This window comes from Passer domesticus, chromosome 3 (assembly GCF_036417665.1).
Source record: "Passer domesticus isolate bPasDom1 chromosome 3, bPasDom1.hap1, whole genome shotgun sequence".
NCBI lineage: Eukaryota > Metazoa > Chordata > Aves > Passeriformes > Passeridae > Passer > Passer domesticus.
The window spans coordinates 45,602,072-45,625,915 of NC_087476.1; the positions used below are offsets into that span (position 1 = coordinate 45,602,072).

The 23,844-nt window shown below is 39.8% G+C and overlaps 1 protein-coding gene and 1 long non-coding RNA gene across 4 annotated transcripts in view; one reads left to right on the top strand and one right to left on the bottom strand.

Annotated features, from left to right (window-relative positions):
- Positions 1-300: 300 nt before the first annotated feature.
- The window catches only part of LOC135296486 (uncharacterized), an 83,420-nt gene continuing 59,876 nt past the window's right edge, over positions 301-23,844 (bottom strand). Inside the window, exons 5-7 of one of the 3 annotated variants that reach the window (XR_010358584.1) lie at positions 16,019-16,194; positions 15,156-15,278; positions 301-7,752 (exon numbers count right to left, since the gene is read on the bottom strand). This is a non-coding gene — a long non-coding RNA (uncharacterized LOC135296486). Of the gene's footprint in view, positions 7,753-14,640; positions 15,330-15,686; positions 15,785-16,018; positions 16,195-23,844 lie in introns of those variants that run through there. The other 2 variants (XR_010358583.1, XR_010358585.1) reach the window with 2 other exon arrangements.
- On the top strand, positions 5,496-23,496 carry CEP57L1 (centrosomal protein 57 like 1). The gene is made up of 11 exons (XM_064412886.1): positions 5,496-5,687; positions 12,389-12,533; positions 14,484-14,663; positions 15,250-15,359; positions 15,779-15,895; positions 16,168-16,245; positions 17,976-18,074; positions 18,787-18,864; positions 18,967-19,196; positions 20,782-20,926; positions 23,060-23,496. Exons 1-11 carry the CDS (start codon positions 5,658-5,660, stop codon positions 23,273-23,275), a joined length of 1,428 nt encoding a protein of 475 aa, XP_064268956.1. The 5' UTR covers positions 5,496-5,657; the 3' UTR covers positions 23,276-23,496.

Below are 23,844 nucleotides of genomic sequence, written 5' to 3' on the forward strand. Positions count from 1 at the left end.
TCGGCGGGAGCGGAAGATCTGTTGGTGCTAAGGAAACACAGTCTCGTCATCACTTGGGATAAAGGAGGGATGGGGGCGAGGGCGGGGAAATCCCCGGAATATTCACACTGAGCAGCAGTTCCGCGGTGTTTTTATCCAGATTAATCCCAGGGGATTTTTTTTTTAATCCCAGTTGTGCAGGGGCTGATGAAGCTGGAGAAGACTCGGGGGGAATCTTACCCGCGCATAAATCCGGACATTTATATGTGCCTAGAGGGCTGAACATCAGCAAGCACATTTGTTACTGTGAGGAAAAAAAAAAAAAGAAAAAAAAAAAGGTGCTTTTAACGATAAATTTTCATTTTCAGCCAAGTCAGTTCCTTGATCCAGTTCACCTCTTGGCAGAGAAGAGGAGAAGAAAACAAGTGTTTGCAGCTGTCACATTGAAACAATCATGAAACTAAAATTTTGAGTACACAGAAAGGCAAAAGAATACTTGGGAGTAAATTAGAAACAGGACATTGAGCCTACATAAGGTCTCGCATAATTATTTTTTGCTTCTCACAAACACATTTCCCACTCTAAAATTCAGATGTCAGAACTGAATGTAAATGCAGAATGAGCTACTCTTACGCCCCAGAAAGGCACAGAAAGCACTTCTGAGTCCAGGAACAGAGCCTGGGCTGGCTCACCAACACCATCCATCGCCAGCTCTCTTCTTTGTAAAGAATCTGATTTCTTTACAGAAATCTGCCATCCCTTTGTTTTCTGGAACAGTTTCTTTAAACTTGCATTTACCTGTACCTTTGAAGGAAGACCAGGCTGTTTTTCCCCATAAAACCCTTTCTGCAAGGAGGCTGCGTTGCCATTGTTCAGCGGGGTGGACAGGCCTGGGCTGCTTCGCGCAGCTGCTTCCTCCAGGCCTTTGGCACCCTGGTGAACAATGCATCTGCTGAAATCAGCACTACCTGTAATAAACAGGAGTCCTGACTTCTCTAAGCACTCCAGGCCTCCGCCCACCACAACTGATGGGTTCAAAGAAAATAGTTCTGTCTGTGCTTTTTATGTTGTTTGTTTCTTCTGTTTTTTACATTAGGTGCCACTTCAGCTTCCCATCCCATTCTGTTGTCACTCGTTATGGTCTCCCACTTTTCCATGAATGGGCATGTCACATCTGTTTGCTTTATTTCTATCCAGATTTTGATCTCCTGAAGTCGGCTAGATCTTATTTTTCCCATCATGAGTTGTAGGGTGTCTCTGACAATGACAACATACATCCAAGATCAGAAGAATGAACCAGAATCAGAGCTGGAGCTTTGGTGTTTTAGACTTTGGTACAGCTATGTTCACACACTGAATGCCAAGATTGATTGAAAGTCACAGCACTGCCTTTTATCTTTTAGAAGCTGTTTTTTCCACTGGCTCCAAATGAACTCTGGCTACAGGAAACAGATTGTGAAACTGGCTCCAAGGCCTAAACTTCAGATTTCAGCCCTTTGTTTTATAGATTTTAATGTAGTACTTAGGGAATAGCGATGAGGATGGCTTTATTTTTTTTCCAAACCAAATCTCTGCAGTTTTCTGATACCAGGTCAGGCTTCTTTATGCACTGCAAGACATTGTGGAAATCAAGGTCAAAGGCTACCAGTGGAATTAATCAGAGCCCAAAGTTAGGGGAATGTGTTTGTTTGATTTGCGTGTTCACAGCCCGAAGTTAATATGCTTGTTTTTGATCCCTAAAGAATGGATAAGAGAGAGGCAGAATTATGAAGGAAACAATCTGGCAACTCATCCAGAATTACAGCAGTTGAGTTTTCAAAATGATAAGCTGAAGAAAAACAAATTTGTGGCTGTTTTAAACCTCAGTATTTCCTTCCTTCATGATTTATCAACTTCCTTTTTTTTTTTAAACCAGATAAGGACTTCTATAGCCATATGCAGATGACATCCTCCAGCAGAATTATTTTTGAAAATACAATATCTAGTAATTGTATTCATGTTCTTTCTAGTATATAAGATCTAAAATATATTATATTTACTTTTAAAAGTTTCCAGTTTCTCTATGTCACAAAAGAGCACTTTACTAGAGAATGCATTTAGTCAAATACTGGAGCACTAATAAGAACACACTAAAGCTTGTGCAGTCTAGAAGGAACTGCTTTTTAAATTAAATTCCTTTGACTGTTTTCCTTTACACCTGGTTTTCTTAAGGCTTACTTCATTCCAATTGCTAAATACCTAGGATGGGATGACTCTTCAAAAAGTTCACCCTCCCTTTTTAGATCTGTGTTTTGGCATGTTGCCACAATAAATGGCACTCTGGATTAAAATGCATTTTTCTTCACGGCTGCCCTCTGAGAAAACAAAGTTCTGTGACTCCTGTTTTGCAAAGAGACACCAAAAAGTCAGAGGCTGCTCCTCTACTGCCTTTGAACCCAGGAGCAAGTTTGGTGTCAAGTCCAAACCATTCTGTTTGGGAGGAGATGTGGCCTTTATTTGCTTCTAAGCATGTGTTTGCACACCTAATGTGTTCTGTTCTATTATGTGCTGCAGGCATACATTTGCACCAAACCCTACCACCCTCCCTCCTTAGAGGTCACAAATACAGCAGGGATGGGTAAATTATACACCAGCTTCTCCTTAGGAGACCAAATCTTCCATGCAGAAAGTCTGTGGAATAGTTTATGCTGGGGAGTGGGTTGCTTTGAGAAGAGCTGGGCTATGAACTAGAACTAGGCCAGAACTACTTAAAGTCCATGGCCACTTAAAGTCCTGCTGGATGTTGCCAACTCTGTAACTACACTTAACTGTATAAATGTAACCTGAAACACTGAGAACCAGGAAAATAGTGTGGGTAAACTAAAAATGCAGTTCTGAAAAACTCCTCTGAGCAGCCACCTGAACTCTTGTTAATCTGTTTCTGGAGAGAAGTGTTCAGAATTGCCCCAAACTGGGCACCTGGGAACCTGTGTCCTCTTTGTGGTCTAGGAAGTAGATGGAGCAGCTCTAAGAGAGGTCCTGCTGAGTGGAACCTCTCCAAGCCAACAAGTCAGGGTCTTCTGCTGTAGGCACAGCAGAATTTGGTAGAGTGCTTACCTTCAGTACTGTGACCCAGGGATTGAAGAATTGCCTTTTAACTCGAAGGCATTTACATCAACACCTCCTAACTACCAGGAGAGTCTCCCAGCTGCTCAGGAGGATTGCAAAACGAAAGGGAACCATTCATCACCTCACTAGGTGAGTTTGTGCCCTACTGGAAAGGATGGCAAATGTGTGGCACTAGTGTGAGCTAAAAGGAAGGAGACATAGGGATCTGTAGGCACTTTTTCCTGGCTTCTGATAACTTTTCCCAGACCAGTGTTACTGCAGAAATGCATAAATTAACCCCAGGACCCTGTTTTGATGATTGAACTAGACGAGAGAGACACCTCCTTATTTTGCTCTTTGGCCTCAGCTGGCTTGTCCTTGTTTGAGCTCACATGCTTTTTGGAGCAGGGTCATAACTTCAAACGAAAAGGTGGTGACTCCCTGTTTCCTTCCTGCTCTTCCTCCTCCCAGTCTAGCATGGTGGTCAGGGATGAGGCATGAATGCTCCCCAGGAACTCCCACTTCCTGGCCAATGCTCTGACCACTGGGTAGCAGCATAGAGAAGGTGGACACTGTTTCCTCCAGCTGCACTTTAAAAGAAAAGGAATGTTGCTTATTGGGAATTTCATATCTGCTGACAGCCCAAAAGGCCCTTTAAGCGCCTTTGGCAGGCTGTTAACACCGACCTTGCTGTTTTCCAGCAATAACACAAAGAAAAATGCTGTGACCAGCAGCCACATGAACTGAAGTCACAGACCAGAAAAGCTACAGGGACTCTTTATTCATTGTTTTAAAGAACAGATTTTGGCACTCCCTGCCAGAAGAGGACTCCAAATTCTGAGTCCAAAGAAGATAAAGGTGCCAAGCACCAGGGTGGGACTTCACCCACGTCTATGTTCATAGAGTTTCCTCACCCTGAAACAAAGCTCTTGTTAGCTCCTCACTGAGTGTGCTGCTTGTTTTGGATCTATACCTGCATTTCTTTTCATGCAGGGAACTAAGCCTGTCGTTAGCACGCTCAGCCCCAAGGCTGAAAGGCTTTTGTATCCTGAAACATCAGTCCCTTATTAGTCCCAACCCTCTGATTTATTAAAATCACACAGAATGACAAGAAATGGAGTCAAGAACCTAGAGACCCACTAAATTTCCTTCATATATGCATAACTATTTGCATTCAGAAACTGAATATAATAAATAGGGAAGAAATGCCTATTAAAAACTTTATAATCAATTGAAGTTAGTTTTCTGCCTGCAATGTTGCACAGGATTTTGTAGCATCTTATTCAGATTTGCTTTTTCTGTATCTCCAAAGCCATGCAAGTTTAAATATACAGATTATATGAAACAAGTAATGCCTTTGACAGTTTTAACTTTCCCCAGACAACTCAGGGCAGAAGTAGTGATAAAACTATTTCTACATTTTTTAATACTGATTATACCATATGAAATACAAACTATTTGGCATTAATACCTAGAATATTGTGCCTGTTCAGGATGTGCAACGTGAATGTTAGAACTGCTGTGATTATTCTGGGTCATGTAAACAGGTGATATTTTTAAAAACCATTCTTCAGCAAAATAGGTCTCCAAAATAAGATTGAAGAATTACTCGAGGAGTTGCTTCCATTTTTTCTGTATATTAAAAGGCAACTATTTCAGACAAAATAGGATTTTGGGAATCATTTCTTGCCTGGAGTGAAACTAATTTTTTCTTTTCCTTGCTAACTTTTTTTTTTCCTCATTCTGTTTCTTAGGCTTCATGACGTACAAATGCAGAATGGAGTTTTTGTTCCTTGCCAGGTGCCTAGCTATCGGCAGCACAGGAATACATGAAAAAAATGTAGGCGTGGTAGTTGGTAAAAAGAGACAAATCCTATGAATAATCACCCTCTTTGTGTTTCTCTGCTCATCCATGTCAAGCTTTTGTGGTTATCTGTCTAAAATCTACCTCCCATTCCATCTTCAGGCTAGGTTAAAGGATAGTGGATGAAGAGACTGACACTTTCCCTGAGAAAGTATTGGTAAAAACAGAAGTTTACTTTAAAAATAAATTCCAAAGCAACAGTGGGGGCACAATCTGTGTGTTTCATCTGCCTAGAGGGCAAGTTGCAACGTTCAAAACCATCTTTCAGTGATACCATTAAATATTTGAGACATAAAAGGTGAAAATTATCATGCAGTAAAAGTGTTTACTGTGAATGAGTCAACACCTGCAATAATCATCCCCTACCTTCTTATATTTCTTCACTATGATTGTCATTTCAACCCACCCTTATATTTGCCCTGCCCTACCCTAATGTGCCTTTTCCTTTTTGCATTTGCCTTTCTAATATCTAATTAATCTGCCTGTGCACAGATACAGTCTTTTATACTGGAGTCAGTTACCATTCAAAACCTTCCCTTTACACAACAGCAAACCTTCCTTTTTTTTTTTTTTTTGCAAGGGTATATAGCCAAAGCCAGTAATTTCTTCCTGCCTTCCAATCTATCAAGACACACCAAACTAAAGAAACTCCATATGGAAGACTGTGATGGCATCAGCAGGAAATAACAGAGGACAGAAAAAGCAGCCTTTTACATTCATGTAGAGTATGAGGAGAGCACCTTCAATTTCCACATCAGTCAGTATACCAAGGGCAAGAAGCATCTCTGGATTTTAAGTATAAAAGGAATAAACTTGATTGTTAATCTTGGGTGGGGGGTGGGGGGGAAGTGGGTATTTTTACTTTGAAAAAATCCTAGCTTTTTGTGCTAGAAGAGGGAGTAGGGTAAAAAGAATCCCAAATGGCAAAGGGCAAGGAACAAAGCTATAGGATCATGTAATACAATAAAGAGAGAGGAGATGAGGGACAAACCCCAAATGTAACAGAAGGTAAATGAAAGAAGAGGAACAGAACATGGGTGAAGTGAGGAAGTGTATTAGTGATCATTTATAGTATTTGGGTTTTGTTTGATGCTCATTACAAAAAGATTATGTTTAATTACTTTGAACTGATTAAAGATATAGAAATGTAATTATTTTGATAGCACCATATTACAGGCTAAATGTTTTCATGCTAAGATAGTAATTATTTCTAGGTAGGAATTTGCAGTCTTGCTCCTCTAAAGTTCAGTTATCATCTGCACGTAGAGGTTAAAGCAATTTACACCAAGTTGATTTCCCCACCAAGGGTTGATTGTGAGTGTATCATGTGCTTTTGGATGAAGGCCCAGTTGGATGAGGAATTTGGTCTGCTGTATTCATTGAAGAAAACAGCAAAACTCTTAATAATATTTTGACTCAAGTTTGCATGCTTGATACACTGCCAGGTTAGAATCTATTCCCTAAAAAATTGTTTAAAAATCACTTTTTTTTCCACTAGTTTGTTTCTTTGCCTTGCTCACAAAGTACTTGTGTAACTCATTCCACTTTCTTTCTTCCTCTTTTTTTTTTTTGTTTGTTTTTTTGTTCTGTCTTTTCTCTGTAGCAAACAGGAACTAGAGAAATATTAGTGTGAATGCTTAGAAGTGAAATGCTGACACAGTGAAAAGTCTTAGGAGTTTTGGGCATTTGTTGGGTTGCTTGTGGTTTGGGGTTGTTTTTATTAAAATGCCAGGTTTTATCCTACTTGACAGTACATATGGTGTCATGAGAAAACAGAATGCCTTTTCCTTTTCTTCCAAGAATGAAAAACAATGATTGTATGAAAGTTCTGCGTAAGACTTGATACTCAGGAATGGATGGGCTTTGCTACAAAAGTATCAAAGAAGAGACTGGAAATTTAACCTTTATGTATCCAGTTCTGAGCCTGCCAGTGTGTATCTCACAGTTTGTACAACAAACTGCCTCCAGTGGATTTGGCTGTGCCAGTTTTTCAAAACACTCCCAGGTTCCTTAATTTCTCTAATAAATTTTTGCCATTTGCTCTGAACTTACTTAAAGTGGAAGTTGACAAAACTTAAAAAACACTTTGACATGCTTTATTGATTCAGTGAGGTTTCACTTCTTATTAGTTTTGCAGCTGCCACCATTTCATGTCTAACCCACTTATATTAGAAGAGACATGGGAGTATCAGCTGCTAAGATATGTCCTGAGCATTGTCATGTGTTTCAGGCTGATTAAAGTGGTTGTGTCAGGATGCTAGAGACTGGGTGTTCCCAAAACAACAATGCCGTTTGCCCACAACATTATTTATTTCTTTTTTTTCCTCTGTGGAAGGGCTGTTCTTTGTCTGCTGGGAATAAGGCTGAGTGTTGCAGCATAGCTAGTACAGCTGACCAAGCTTTTCTCCCAGTTCTCAAAGGAAAGTGAAAGGGGAAAAAATACACCAGTTTGGATTGTGTCACAAAAATGGCTTCTCACATAACCATTAGCTAGCAAAACTTGGCTCAAGTAGACAAGGCAGCAGCCAGAATTTTGGGAGCTTCTCAGTATTGCCTGTGTTGGGGCAGTTCTTTAGAACTTATGTTAGATAAAGACTGAATCAGTCTTTGGCTCATGTTAGACTTTGTTTTCAGTTATCAAAAAAGCCACTATAAATTGTGCATGCCCGGTAAGTCAGGCCAGAAGATAGGTATCTTTGTATTTCTTTCTGAAAAATGCTTTGATCTGCTTTTTCTTTTTCCTCTTTGAAGGTGTTCTGACAGCATCTCTTTCTTTGGTTGTAGAAGGTTGCCCTCACAGCAATTTGAATGAACCAGTGTCCCTGTGAGATAGCAAATATCAGAGAATTTAGTGGAAGTTTCCCTTCCATTATCACATTATTCATTTAGTGTGTCTTTTGGGAGACTCTTAAGCCAGCATTATTACCTAAGTCTGCTATTGTTTGCATGTGGAAAAAGCTTTTCCATATGCTGCTTTACAGCATGAGACATGTGTGGAAAAATGTTTCTGGACTTTTCACTTGAGGAGACATTTTTTTGAAACTTTGTAATGCTGTGGCTTGCATTGGAGGGGAGAAACAGAGGGGAGGGGAGGAGGATGATGAAGAAATCATAAGTGGTCTTTCTGTAACACTTGGGATGTGAGTTGTATTCAATGATTCTCCACTGTTAGTATAATTGCTTGGGCCAGACAGCAGTAAGTAAAATGTCAATTGATTTTTACAGCAACCCAATGCAGTACTCTGGCATTCACTGCAGGCCCTATTCAGCAAAAGTAAATATAAATGGTATAAAGGTAAATGGTATTAGTACTTAGATGACTCTGATGAAATGGGGAGCTCTCTGTTTAAGGTACCAAACTCCAGTTTGCTTGCTCTTTTCTGAGGCATGAATGTCACACATACAGAGATGGACCTGATGGTGGGATTGCTCCCCAGTGTACTTTGTGCAAGCTCACTCTCAGCCTGCATGTGGTGCTGAGCCAAGAGGCAGAAGTGGTCCCACTGAAGGGACCAGCCCTTCTCATGCTCACAACCCCAGGGCTGAGCACTCCAGCTGCAGCAAAGCAAGAGCTGGGCAGAGTATTTGCATTAATGCAGTGCTGTTACAGAGTTAATGTGCTGTGCCTGGCATCATGCTCCATGCACAGGGTTGCAACTGTGTGGCACAGAGCTCCGTGAGCCTCCTAGCTCAGAAATGGAGAAAAACATAGCTGGCTTGCCCAGGCTGATATTTAATCACAGAATATTCTGAGTTGGAAGGGACCCATGGTAAGCCCATGAGCGCAACTAAGTTACCCCGTGCTTGATGCAGGCAGTGTTGGAACCAGTTACTCTGTTTTTCTGGGTAAAATAACACCGGGTGTCTGAGCATCACTACTGCATCCACCAACACAGGCCCTGCCATTTCCTGTTGAAAAACCCAAAGGGCCACTGTTGACTCCAGGTATAACCTGCGCAACACGAGTGCTTCACCCTGCTCACCACAGCAGTGTAGGCTGCTGAGGTGGGAGTGAGGCATTTCTTCCTTCTTCCCCTCCCCTCTGCATGTAACTGGGGTATTTTGTCAGCCTCTGTTTAGTATGCATACTTCTCTCTTGGCTCTGGCCCAAACTCAAAGGAGTGCACTGCTTTCCTCAACCAAGGGCTTGTCTAAACAACGATATTCTGGCTGCTTTAACAAGTGTTGTTCAAGTGCTAAATCCCCCTAAGCCTTGTGGAGTTACATTAGTACAAACATTGCTGTTTGGGAAGCAATATCTGCTTTAAAGCACCTCTCTAGGGCTGTGTACCAGGTGTCCATGGCAGCAGCACCATGAAATAAGAGAGTGGTTTAAGCTTGCTGTATAAGACTTTTTAGAAAGCAAAGCTGGTTGTGATGGTTTTATAGAAGCTTAAATACTTGGGGGGGAAAAAGTTGTGGTAGGACAGTTGACGTTCAAGCAGACGTCAAACTACTTAATTATTTCCTGATATGTTTCTTTCTTGTTGCAGTGGGCTGGAAGTGGCCAGGATGTTTAGTGATGTCTTGCTGGTGTAGATTGAGCAGGTCCTTTTCCTGGCCTTCATCTCCTTGCCTGAGGTCTGCAATGTTGTAGTTCCTCCTGTTCAGTTTGGTTGCTATAAACTCTATTTACCTGCTGAGATATTAGGACTTGTCTACACCAGAGCACCTCTACCAGAGTAATTATGCTGACACAGCCTCAAAGCACTATAGCAACCGTGTCCTCAGCTGCTCCACACAGGCTCTGTATCTGAGGAAGCTGTGGTAAAGCAAGGCGTCCCTAACTGTGGCTGCAGCAGAGTTTCTGCAAACACAGGTGTCTCGGTCCTCTGGTGTTTTCTTTCACACCCTTTGCTGAGCCTGTGCTTTTAGGAGCAGCTTGGGGAGCTCCCCCCTCCAGCTGGAGGGTGTTTATTTTCACATTTAAGTTCTGGGGTTTTTGTGCTGAAGCCCACAGTGGATTAGCTGAATCACCACCACCAGGCAGGTGAGCTGGCCTCTTCTCTTTCACTTCCCTTTGGTTTCACTTGCAGAACTAAAGGGGTTTTATTTCCCTTTCTGCCAAATAGGTGTTCTCCATGCCCCCCCACCCCAACCTTTGTATTACTGAGCTTGTCCACAAACTCTCAAATATTCTGCTTCTTTATTCCCTCCCTTTTTCATTATTTGCTTCGGATCACTGCCCTCCTTACAACTGTCCAAAGACCCATCTCCTTGGAAACAGCAGAACTTGTTTATGTGAAAGTAATAAGGGAAGTAATTGATGTGTAGCTGTGCAGGCATGCAGGGGAGCCATGTTCCACTGGAGGATGTTGGAAAAGCAAGTCTCCACTTATGCTGACTGCCAGAAGGTTGGATGGTGTAAGCAAAAACCACCTTCTTCCTCTGCTGTTTCCAAAGTTGCCTTTTATTCACAGCAATGGAAGGAAACTTCTTGCCTGTCCATATGCTCATTTTTATGGACTTTTTTTGCTGGTCTTTTTTATCACCAGTGTGAAGGGGTTGAATAGCAGCAGGAAAATGTTTAAGTTTTGCTGCTCTCTTATTTTCTGGAACTCCATGCTGATGCACTGTGCCATGCCAGGACCATCTCCTCTCTTGTCTTGGCCCTGACCACCTCTGTGGCCACAGGACTTTCTCATCCACCTTTTGAGGTTTCTGCTGCTCCCTGCTTTGTGCCTTTGCCCCCTTGTGCTGTTGGACTTGGTTGATAGACCTGGCCAGCTGGCCAGGTATCCCAGGATGATCTTTCCCAGTCCTTCGGGACAGAGGTAGGGAGGCCTGTAAACAGTTATTGTGACCATAAATGTGGTGGGATCACCAGATGGAACCTCTTCCAGGTGATGGTGGAGTGCCTGGCTGTCTGCTGCTGCCTACCCAGTGCCAAGTGTTGGTGGCCTGGCCTTGAGTAGGATGGCTGCAGGGCCCCATGGAGAAGTATTTGGAAAAGACCTGTGGCATGAGGGTAGCCTGGATAGACTCCCTCTTTGGGACCAGGGGGGCTGCCCTGAATGGTGTGACCTCGGGGGTGTCAGCACACAAAAGTGGTGCTGGCTGGGAGGCCCCTGGTCAAGCAAGCCCTGATGAAGAGGTGCTCATGTTGACATCTTTGTGATGAGGAAGAGAAAGAAGGATTTCTGCTTGCCTTCAGTTTAGTGCATACCTTGAAGTGGCAGTGCAGCTGAGAGATTTTTATTTATTTTTTTGTTTGTTTTTTTATACAGCCTTTGAAACAGGCTGTAAGAGCTGCAAGTGCTCCTAGAAAATTTTTTGTTATTGAAAAATTTTCCTTTGTTTGCCACCCAGTATGAAAGGCTTCTCCTGGGGTGTGCTTCATCCGCAGGCCCTAGTCTTGGTCTCTTTCTTCCTCTTGTTACTAGATACCTCCTTTGGGTGATTTTCTTGGGGACTAACATCTGTAAATAGCCTTACCCAAGGAGGATGACTGCTCCAGTTGTGTGCCTTGTATTTGAAACAAAAGTGATACAACAATCATAATTGTTCTATCACTGAACCTTCAAATAAGCTGTTTTTCTATTAGCTGAACCTGTATAGACTCTTCTCTTCTTACCCTGTATCAAGAGAAATGCTTGATACTACTTTGACAGGTCACTCTAGGGTGATTTCAAACTTGCTTTAATTTCCTAGAGGTTATATTAGCCTAAAGCACTTTTTGCACATTTCACTGTTCATGTCTTGAGTATCAAGAAAAATTTCTGTTTGACAGGGTGTGAACTGTCTTCAAATGTTCTTCTCATAAAACAAAGAATGTGAAAGGGTGGAACAGAAAGGGAGTGAAGAAACAGGACTTAATACATGCACCTGCTAGTGGAGATAATAGTGGGGAAATTGCATATTAAATCCTGTTATCTCAACACTAAATGTGGAGAACTGTGTCTTTATTATGGAAAAATGGTACATTATTTACTATATGTAATTTGGTTTTACATCCAAAAAGATGGGAAGAGGAGCACTAAGGAGGCTGCAAATGGAAATAGGCTGTAAAACCTGGAATGTTTGCTCTGCAGGGAGCACTTAGAGTCAAAACATTGAAGTCTGTAAAACAGTTAGTAGAAAATGCTCTTGATACTCGGGTTTTTAAAGGACAAAAATCAGCATAAGTTTTTAGAAAGCACCTAGAAAAATCTTGGAAAATTTTGGTCGGTCAAAGGAAGCTATGTTTTTTAGTGTTATGAAAGACATTGTTTTGGAATTGCATTAAAAGACAGGATTCCTCTGGTGGGGTGTGGGTGTTGTTGTTGTTGTCGTTGTTGTTGTTGTTATTATTATTATTATTATTATTATTATTATTATTATTATTATTATTATTATTATTATTATTTTGGTGTACATGATCTGGTTGATATAAACAGAGCCAGGAACAGCCCAGTGACATACTTCTGAAAAAAGAGTCTTTTAAAGAAATAATGTCATTAAATGTCTCTCTTTCTACAGGCTATGGATTCTGAATCAAAGAACAGTTTCATAGGAAGCTTTCTTCAGCCACCAGATTGGAGGCTTCCTGCAGCCTTTGTTTGTATAGAATCAAAGAAGTTGGCAGCTGCTGCTGGTGACAGGCCTTCTCTCCCAAATAACCAAGGTATAGCCAAAATATGTCCTTAAACAGTCTTTTTAATTGTTCCATGTGAAATCTCTTGAGCAAAGTCCCCATCCTATTTGACTGAGTTCAATGACTTGCTGCAGTTATCAGTCTGACATTAAGACAGGATGTATATGTGTCCTGAGGGAGTAGTCTCCCTGAAGTCATACGTCTAGAATGGAAACCTCTGCAAATCTTCTAACATCCTTGTAAACTTTGGCTTTGAAATTTGTTTAACTTAAAATTGTCAGACTTCCTCTGAAAGCAAAGGAGAATGCTTCAAACTCAGTAGAAGTAGTTCATGACTTCAAATACAGTAAAAAAAAAGATCATTAGCATGGTACAGTGACCTGAAATTGGCTTTGCATGGTGCTATTTCACTCCTTACAGTTTAAATCACTTCTAAGGGGGGTTTTTTTGTTTGTTTTTTTGGGGGGGAGGTTTAGTTTGTTTGTTTGTGGGTTTTTGTTAGGTTTTTTGTTGGTTTTGTTTTGGGTTTTTTGTCTCTTTTTTTTAGTTGTTGTTGGTTTTGTTTTTTTTTTTTTTTTTGGGGGGGGGTTTGTTGTTGTTTGTTTGATTTTGTTTTGTTTTGTTTTGTTTTTTTATTGCGTGGTATTTTTCCTTAGGAGAACTTTTGAACAATTCAGCTTCCCAGGAAAGTTAGCAGCAGCATCAAAGTTAGTCCCTATGAAATATGGTTGTCATGTGCCTTAATGGGTCACTACTCCCTGGAGCTCACAAGGCAAATGCTCAGTGGCTTAACATATCTGGAGAGCCTGGGGAATATTAGGGATACCCATACTTGGACTAACTATCATGGACAACTTCGCTAACTTGCACAGACATAACCTATGAGTGTGCATGTGATCATTGTTCTTCACCTGAAAAATCTGTGATTTCTGTAGTAATCTTATTTCATACAGAGTTTGGGCTTTTTTGGATTACAGTGATCAGTTTAGTGCTATGTAGCTAAGTGGTTAAGGAAATGTTTGGCATAGCAACAGAAAGATGGAAAGGGTGGTCCCACTTCATCCTTCTGCTTTCTGGTATTTGCTTTTTGGTTTGAGTTTTTGTTTGATGTTTTTTGGTTTTTGCTGTTTTGTGGTTTTGTTTGGTTTGGTTTTTATTTGTTTGTTTGTTTTTTAAATGGATCTGTGATAATATGGTGAAAGTTGTTATAGAGGTAGCAATATCTGATGGTATTCTTTTGATGAAAGAGTTTGGAATAGAGAAACTGTCAATTATAAAATGTCAGAAAATAAGCTTGACTTGTTGCAGGACATGTCTTAAGCTTCCACAGGTGTGTATGCTTTATGGAGAGCTAGCAGACTTTTTCTTGTAGCTGAAATTGCAGCTTTTATTTTTGGTATAATTTGACACATACTGATTTGAGGCTGAAAGCAAAATTTTCCAGACTTGTTTCCACGGATTAAAGAATAATCAAAAACAAGATATTAGATGTTGAAACATTACCTTTTGAAACAATAAAGTATTTCACAATGTATCCTTTTATAAATTGTCCTTTGTATCTAATTCCCCCTGTTCTGAGCATGTTTCCTCTTTTTAATCTTTCCAGACCAGTTGCCTTACACCAAAACTTATGACCTCACATGGATACCTGTGTTCTCTGGTTCTATTTAAAGAGAAGGCCCTGGGTTTATTATATTCTATTTGCCATGATTTCTTTGTGCTTGCTGCCATTTGGAGTGAAAATAGTTTTGCTTGTAGGGCCAAAGCTTGATACCCCAGTTATGCAGGAAACACATCCATTTTTTCCCATATATGTTCTGCATATGTTAGTGTACAGCTGGGAAATATAATTAATTTTGGGAGTGATACTAGGAAGAAAATTTAGGTAGTATATTTTAATGTGAAGTGTTTTCTAATAATGATAATCATCATCAAAATAGGAACTGTTACTTAAGGTGTAGCTGTTGTGTTGTTTGCTAGCTGTAGTGGCAGCCCTGAGAGCTCTGCAAGAAAAGATCCGGCACCTAGAGCTGGAGAAGTCACAGGCTGAAGATAAACTGTGCAGCCTCTCCAGAGCAGCTGCTCAGTACAAGAAGGTCTTAGAGCACAAATCCTATGAGAAGGACGCAGCACATCGAGAGCTGATGCAACACAGGAAAGGTATTTCTTTGGAGTGATAAGGTGTAGCCACAGCAACACTAAGATTGTATAATCCAGGGAGTGTTTTGTTTTGAAAAACTGCTAATTAGTGCTGCCCCTTTTTGTTTTTTGCTTCAGAACTGAGGAGGGACAGGAGCTTGATAATTGTGGATAAAGTTGAGATATTTTTTACATATATCAACACAGTATTGCATAAGCCATAAAGCAATTTTAAAGACTAAGCATGTTTCAGGTGGTATGTTTAACTCCTACTATAAGCAAGCAGCTGCTTACATAACACTGCTAACTTGAGAAAAGATAGGAGAAGAGAAGATTCTTCCCTCTCAGATTCTGGTTAAGTATCTGCTGATACAAATCAAAATAACTTCAGTGCTCATGCCTTTGGAATTCAAATTAGAGACTAGCTTTGAAAAAACATTTTGATTCTCACATCTTCTAAATAAAATACATTTTAACCTCATTACTTGTTCAGACTAACAAAACTGTTCTTGCCTGTTTTGAAGACAGAGAATTCCTCAATGATGTGACAGTCCGGCTAAATGTGTAGCTCCCTTTGCTGTACTGAATGTCTTGTTTCTCTCTGTAGATTCAAATGCAGTACAATCCCGCTGCTCCCTGCTGGAGAAACAGCTGGATTACATGAGAAAGATGGTTTCCAGTGCAGAACTGGAAAAGAAAATTATTTTAGAACAACAGGTAACACCCTTTAGCATAATAACAAAGTATGACATAGTTCAAAAGTATAGAAATGTGCAGGACATGAAGTTTTTTGTGGTCAGTATTTTTCCTCAGCTCTGCTCAGGCTGCTAGCAAACAGAAGCAATTTAGTGTATGGCTGATGACAACCATTCAATGAAGTGCATGAAAAGCTCCCTGGGTGGAACTCCTAATGAGCAAAGCCATGCTAATACTTGCACACTTGGTAGACAAAAAAGCTGCTGGAAGCTTAAGTTGTCTTTGTCTGCCTGGTATTTTTCATCACTTTGCAATTTAAAAAATATGGAATTGAAACTAATTAAATACCTTTATTCTAGTGTGGGGTGGTTTGGTGTTTTTTTTGCTGTCTGAAACAATTTCAGTCAGTTGCCAACTCCATTCTTGCTTATTTTTTCCAGGCTCAGCTTCAGAAAGAGGAAGATCAGAACCGGTTGGAACTGCATGCAAAACTTGAAAAGCTTGAAATGCTAGAAAAAGAGTGTCTTAAACTTACTGCTACTCAGAGAATTGCTGAAGTAAGCATGCATGGAATGACAGTCTGAAAGTTATTTGGTATAATTTGAAGGCATACTATTAATAGTACTAAGTTTTGCAAAAATTACCTCTGTTAAAGCATACCTGACCGAATGCCACCTCACCTTTGTGTGCATGAGTCTTTTTTCAGTCTGGGCTTTAGAATTTCCTACAATCCAGTTTTATCCCCACATTACAGTTGTGAGCTCCTCCAGACTTCTGATTCAGCATGACAAATTGAGGCGCGATTAATCATTCTTGCCTTCAAATTCAGGAGAAGATCAAACACTTAGAAGAAAAGCTGTGTAAAGAAGAGCATCAGCATAAGCTAATACAAGATAAAACTGCTCAGGTAGACTGAAAAGATTTTATTTTGTCTTCTTTTTTAGTACTGAAGAAAGCTATTCCCTCTGTTTAAAATGCCCTTCTTGTTTTATTATGTTTTAATTCCTTGTGTTTATTACCCAGGCAGAACTCCTGAAATACTACCTAGATCAGTTATAAGCTACATATTAGAAAGCTTGCCAGGTGTGTTGTATATTTCAATGAAGATTCTACTTGGTTTGTATTAGTGATACAGTTCATCAGCCTCAACACTGCACTGAGTGACCCAGGTAGAAAATTAATTTCTAGAAAATCTGTAACTGAATCAGGTTAACTTAATTTTCAGTAACTCAAAAGTGGTCACATAGGAAACCATATATACCAAGTGAGATTGCTTATTATGTTTATTTTCCTCCCTTTGTTAAGATCTGTAGAAATTTAATACATAGGGCTGTGCTTGGAAAACACTTATTCAGTGATATGTTGTTCATTCAAATGAGATCTTGTATAATTCATTATTCTGTGAAGCCATAATCAGTTTGTTGGGCCAGCATCCATCTAGAGAGGAGTGTTTGCCAAAGAGAGCAAAATTATGAAACCTTTTGTTAAAGGGGCAAGGTAGTCATATTCCAAACCTCACTTTGTGCCTAAGTAGTAGCCAGCTTGAAAGAGAGACCAATTGTGGGGGAATTCCCCTGGGGTGAAGTGGGGGCTGCAGTGATGAAGAGTAATATTGGAATAATGTAAGCAAAGCTGATGCCTTAATTTAATTCATCACTGCTGTCAGCTCTTATACCTCATTCAAGGATGATAGGTTTTCATCAACCCAGGAAGCTTTAAATAACATGCAAATTTGTAGCCCAGATGTCTGACCACCTCCAGAATCCAGCAGAATGACAAGTTGAAAACTTGTAGGTTTTTTGGTTTCTTGCTTAGACTGCATGCTGCTGCAGAGCAAAAGGCCTAGTACAGAGATTTTATCTTCTGAGAAACATGGTAAGAATGACTCTCCCAGAGCAGATAGTCTAAACATTTGGTCAAGAAAGGACTTAGATGCAGTAAACTGAGTCCTAAAGTACTGTTAGTACCATCTTAATATACTGCAGGATGGATTTAGGTCTGTTGGGTCTGAGCTGGGAAGCTCAGGGTGTGGTGTGGTTCACTTCCTCCTGATGACAGAAAAGCCAGAATATTCTCACTTTAGTGGTGGACCTCCAGCGTTGTTCAGCTGGAGCTGTAACACATGCCAAACCAAAGCCCTTGTCCTGTGTTTAATTGGGGATGATTATCATCCTGTTTATCATGGGCCTTCATAGCAACTTTGAACCACCAGGCAGTATGAGGATTGTCCAGCAGGTTTGACCTCAATGTAACACAGACCAGGCTTAGTTCTCTCTGTCCCCAGATTGTAGGAGCCAAATGTTCATATAATTTGGATTTTATGATCACATCCTCAGCATGTGGCAGGATTGGCTTATCTCAGTTTCTGGCTGTCACAGTGGAAAAATACAGCTGCTGCTGCAACTGAATATGAAAGTGAGGAATACTAAGACAGAGCTGCAAGATCTGCCTGATACCCTGCCTTCCTAGTAATCTGTTCAGGTTTTAAGAGTAACTTATACCTTCCAAGGAGGGCAATTAATAGTGCCCTTAATTGGTTCTTATCCATGAATGAACAAGAGAATTAATTAAAACTTGCTATTTCATGCTTCTAATATTACACTAAATGTCTGTTTTCTTTTTTGCTTATTGCCACAGCTTCAAACAGGATTTGATATGAACAGAATTTTGGTGTCTTCTGTAACATCTCAACATGAACCTGAAAAGGAAAATGGGAAGAACAAAAAACCTAGGAAGGTAACGTGGAAATTTTTATTAGCATACTGTTGCTGATAACATCTGACTCGCACAGAGCCTGGAATTTGTGAAAAATGGTCATATAAGAGGCACTTGATTAATCTGCTGCACTTTACTCCACTTGTAAAGTGACAAACAGTGCTAAATAACTCTTTTTTTCCCTCTTTTTTTCTTTCCTTCATTAATTAAAATGGTACTGGGGCTGGTAGGACATCACTGGAAAACCTTTATCAGCTTGACAATTATCTCTGTTAAAGTCTTGCTGCCATCTCCCATGTTCTGTCTTAGCTGCCTTTCAGTTTATCTGGCAAAATTAGTTTCCAAAGGAGTTTTAGCTCAGCATCTTAAGGTGGTGTGTTTTGGGGGGATTACTGAAATCAAGAGAATTTATTTTGCAACACACGTTACAGATCAGTCAAAATTTTTCAATTGTGGTTTTGAAAACATAAGTAAAAAAAGGTTCAATTCCTTTAATGTTAGCCTAATTGTTAAACAATCTCCTACATGCATATGGAATAAAATTTACTTGTGTCAGCTATTGGAAAGTCTTATTTGTTACACATATAGGAGGGAAATTTTTTTTTAAACCAGAAGAAAATGGAGGTGATGCATTTCTGTGTATTTACTTGAGTTTTACTTACTAAAAAGAGTTTAAGATTGTACTCTTGAGTCAGCAGATTGGAATTTCTTCTCTTATATTTTCTTATGCCAGAGAAATCCTACAATGAAGAAAATGCAGCTTTCACAGTTACATGTAAAGGCTGGTGAACTACCTTTTGTGGCTGGGAAGGTAGGTGAAAACCACTGTTGTCACTAAAGTGACACCTACATTTTGAGTAAGGCTGTGTAGTTGTTGATTACTTCTGTAAGCCACTGATCATTCTTCTTTAAGTCTGTCAGCTCCAGCCATTCTGTCAGTGCAAACGTACAAAGTGTGTTGCACATTATGAAGCACCGCAATCCATGTATCTCATCGCGAGGACAAGGAGGAGCTACAGCTGGGATTTCAGGGCACAGTGCACTTTCAAAATCTGTTTCCTCTTGCTCCACATCACCCACTGCCACCAGGAGCTTCTCAGACCTTCTGTTGGCCTTTCAAGATGAGCTGGGCCAAATGAGCTCGTGAGTACCCATCGCTGGCGTTGTCAGTAAACGTGACTTCAGCAGTGGCCCTGAGAAGCAACAGGGTGCTTTACTCAAGCCTAGCCTGTTCTAGCTGCAGGACTGCTTATTGACAGAATGACCTGAGCAGGCTTGACTAGTAGGATTTTTCTCATTCAAAAAATTATTTCTGTCCTGGTGTTTCACTGGTCCTGTTTTTCTGCTTCCACATCCTGTATTTAAAAAAGCAGCAATTGAAAAGTCTTTCATACCTGTGCTTTTTAGACATTTTAAACATATTCTGAGATATACAGAGCAAACCAAATTTTTTCTCCTGGAGAAGGCTGCAAAGGTGGTGCTGATATTGAGTAGGCCTGCAGGATGCAGTCAGTCTGGGTGGTGGAATGGATGAGTACAGCTCTGGCATGAACAGTCCTGTCACAACATCTCTCCTGTTCCTTTGTACTCACTCCGTGCTCTTTCCTTGCCCGTGTTCCTGCTGGGTCCTTGTGCTGAGTCAGTCTGGTGCTCATACCCTTTGCTTGTTGATAGCAGGAGAACTTGCTGGTCCTGTAAGGGGGTTGTGAAAGAGGGATGGTCTCCTGCCAGAAAACGGGCAGGGTGTGGAAGAAGCTAACACTTCAGATGGGAGTGTATGTATCTTTCTAGCCATGCAAGTAAAGGTGGATTACTGCCTGTTGTGTTCTTAGGCATCTTCCTATTAATGCAGGCTTGTGGGACTGTGGGCCAAAGCTCTGTAGCTGGTCACAGCAGACACGTCAACACGATGAGCTGTGGTTTGAACAGGGGAGGGTGTGCTGATTAAACCAGTTAGGATGTTGACACTGATTTGAAATCCTTGATGTGGTACAATTTAAACTGGCAAGCAATCTAATGTTCAAAAAGCAATGTCTAGCTTACTCATGGCAGTTCAGAGACAGGCTTTTCTTTAAATAGCAACAACCAGTTGCTTCAATTAAACTGTCAAGGAGAAGCAGTTACTCAGAAGTCAGAAAAACTCTGACCTTTGTAAAGGGATTATTTACCTAAGAGGAGGTCTCTGGCTTCAACCTGTTCAGATCTTCAACCTGTATCAAGATCTACATGATTTCTTTTACTTAATCTGCTTATTTTAATTAAGCAGCCCACTTTGCTGTAAGTCTTTCAGAGTGTAATATTTTATTTTGAATAATTTGTCAGAAAAATTGTAACTTGAATGTACTAGTTTAAAAAATACTTTCATGTATTACACTAAGCCTTCAAAGTCTGCGCTAAATTGGCAGGAAGTGAAAATGTTGTACTGCATAGCTGATGCTCACTTTCAAAAATCTCATTTTGCACAGTATTACACATGTAGTTGCTATGCCTGTGGGAAGAAGGAGAAGTAAGGTGGACATCAGCTAAAAATTTGGAATGAGAAAATCAGACTCATGGGAAAACCTTTTCTCTTTCTCCTGTTAATATATTCCAGATTAATCTGGATTGTGTGAGAGTGAAAATAATGCTAAATTTCTGTACTCTACACAAAATGGCTAGGAACTCCTGCAGGAAGAAATCCTAGAGACTGTATCATGAATACTTAGATTGCCATTCTTGTCTTTAATAGTGAGCATCAAGAACTTCTGAAGCAAATACAGGAGACTCAAGACTCCCAGGCTCATGAAAACCTGGAACAGGAGCTGGATTGCCTCATAAAACAAATGGAGATGAAAGGAAAACAAATATCCAAGCTGAAAAAGCATCAGGCTACTGTAAGAATGAAATGTAAACTCTCTAGCTACTAACACTTTTGTTGAAAGGCTGCCACAACTCTGCCTCCTGTTGTCATCAGCTAGAATGTCACTGGAATGTTTTCAGCCAAGATGTTCCAGTATGGGTGATTATAATTAGACTGCTGGCTCATATTTTAGTACCTCCAATTTCTTCATTGGATCAAGAAAAAGTGCTTAAAACTGGCAGTTAGGAATGTATGCTGGTGGGAAAGCTTCCTGCCCTGTGGCAGTTCTGCAGTACAGAGCTGGGTTGCACTGTCTGTCACTTCTGCTCACTGTGTTAAGACAAACTGTTGAAATTTCATTTCTTTATATCCTGTCCCTCAGGGGAATAAGAAAATAGAAGCTGTAATTCCTGTACAGACTGGATTAAATGTCTTTTATATTACAGAAACATTGAAGATTTTTTTTGTTAACTAGTCTGTTAACAAAAGCTTCTCCAAAATCATAGCTGGGCAAGCCTTTCAGTTTTGTTTAACCTTTAAACTGCCCTCATTCTGTCAGTATTTAGTTTAGAGCCATAGATAGCAACTTTTCGTACATGCCCATATAAAATCCCTCTTCTGTAGTTGAACAGCCTAACTCTTTTTTAGCAATTTGGTTTGGGCATATGATTAAACATTCAATCCATAGCTCTGTCTGAATGTTTCTGTTTTTTCATCTTATGTTTCAAGATAAATACTCACCTGAGAACTTTGCTTATACAGGAAACAAAACAAAACTCAGCATGAGACCTTATGGAAAGAGGAGGATATAGTTAATTTAAGTCTGACCAGTTTTATTCGTATTCATTTTTGATGGATTTTACTCACTTAAACTTTTTATTGTCCATGTAATTGTAAGCATAGAGGTGCTTTACATCATAGCAGATGTGTCAGACTTGCATGTCAGCAATATGGACAAAGGGCATTGACTGCTGAGTCCTCACTGCCTCTCTTGGCAATGTCAGCTGGTTTTTTGATAAAACTCATATTCTTGAAGACCCAACAAATATGATGTTACTCCTTGCCTCAAAATTTTGCTTTGTCCTCAGGAACCTAAGACAGGTTCAACAACTGCACCTTGGTTTCTTTCTTTTGCATATCTTTATGGCCACAGTTTGCCTTTGTTTTGGGATGATGAATAGTAGCACATACAATGTGGTGCAACCTTGTTGTCATCTTTGCCTCTTACCAGTGTGCAGATCTTCTGGCAAGTCCTCTGTGCTCTGGTACAGCCTGGTCAGAGCACACTCCTTAGGGTCCTGCTGTAAATAGTAGTGTCTGTATGCTTACTGTCCATCATGCCCTGGTTATCAATACAGGCCATTCCTCTAACTCCTTGGTCTATATATTTTTTTTCCATGTTTTTGCACACAGACATTTCCATTTATATTTTGCACAGACCAATCTTAATATTTCTAATGCATATTTATTTTTCTAGAACCTGCCATACTAAAAGTGCCATGCTCAGCTCTGTGTTTCATAGTTAATAATATGCTCTAGAATGCAATTAAAGTTAATTATTTTTAGAACTGGACTTAAAGCCTAAATTGGCATTTGGAATGCTTCCAGCCTAATTTTATCTTTGGGAAGTGACCTTTTCATGCCAAGTGCAAGTCAAGACTCATTATTTGACATTTTAAAAGACATTCTTTAGCAATTAACCCTATTTATTCTGTTTTCCACTTTTGTTAAGGAGGCTTCAAAATAAGCTGCTTAGATCCAGTAACTGATAATTAACAGTATACATTTTAGAAGTTTATTGGTTGTTTGGTTTTTTTTATTAAAGTAGTACAATCTGAAATGAAAAGAAATTGTTGTAAATGTAGATTATTAAGACATTATCTTCCAGCTGTCTCAAGCAAACATTTTCATGTTAGGGAGCGATGGGATTCAACAACCAATTGAGTGTGGGTGAGGTCAGTTTTCTGTGGTGGTTTCTTTATGGGCAAGGTCAGTTTTCTGTAACAGTGAGACAACTGAGCAAGGTTACTAAGTTTAAACTTTTCTTTTTTTTTTTTAATGTCTCTTAGTCACCTGTAGTTTAGAGTTCAGTAGAAGTACAGTCACCTCTACAGCTGTGGGTCCTTGGAGTATGTAACATGCTGATTAGTAATTTTTTTTTCCCCAGGTGCAGAAATTAAAGAGAAAAACTCAGAAATTGAAGCAAGGGGCAACTTATGTCAAACTAAAGTGTGGTGAACAAAAGGAAGCAAATGAGATTGCAGTCACTGTAAAGGAAAATATGTCTAAACCTTGTCCTGGGCAGAAGAGCAGAAGTTCTCTTCAGCTGCTAAAAGCTGTGAGGCAACTTCAGCTCTCTCTGAAAAAAGATGATCTCATCTGAGAATAATAGTTCTGAAGTTTGTTGTGTTAGAAGTTTTTGAAGTTGTCTGACATCTAGTAAATTTTCAGGTACAAAATATCTTTTAAAAATAAACTGGGTACAGTAGACATGTACATTCTAAACTGCCTACTCTCCAGTAGGTCAGTTTTTTCACCTTAGAATTAACTTTCACGTAGTGTAGCTATAACTCAACTGCATTTCCTTGTAATAAAGTGTTTTCATGGACTAATGAAACATTATTATTTGTTAACTTGTCAAATAAAATTTTATACTTTTTTTACACTTAAGATAGCATGTGATCTTTTATGTCCTATTTCCCCAGCTGCCAAGGAGATATTTGGAGCTTGCTTTTCCAGAATGACTTGTGCTAGTGCTTCTGTACAAATAAAACCAGAGGTGTTCCTTTTTCTAATAACTGAAGATTCAGATCACTATGAATGAGGCAGAATGTCTCTTTATTTATATATGTTTTCATTATTATTAATATTATTACTTTAGAACCTCTATTGACAGTCTTAGTATTAGGGACAGCTGGGGTCTAGAAGCACAACCCATGACCTGGTATAGCC

Excerpts from the sequence above, each read along its gene's own strand:
- CEP57L1 (XM_064412886.1), top strand. The coding sequence starts at position 5,658 with ATGAGGAGAGCACCTTCAATTTCCACATCA. Across the intron at positions 15,896-16,167 it reads CTACTCAGAGAATTGCTGAA|GAGAAGATCAAACACTTAGA; the intron begins GTAAGCATGCAT and ends CTTCAAATTCAG. Across the intron at positions 20,927-23,059 it reads TGAAAAAGCATCAGGCTACT|GTGCAGAAATTAAAGAGAAA; the intron begins GTAAGAATGAAA and ends TTTTTTCCCCAG.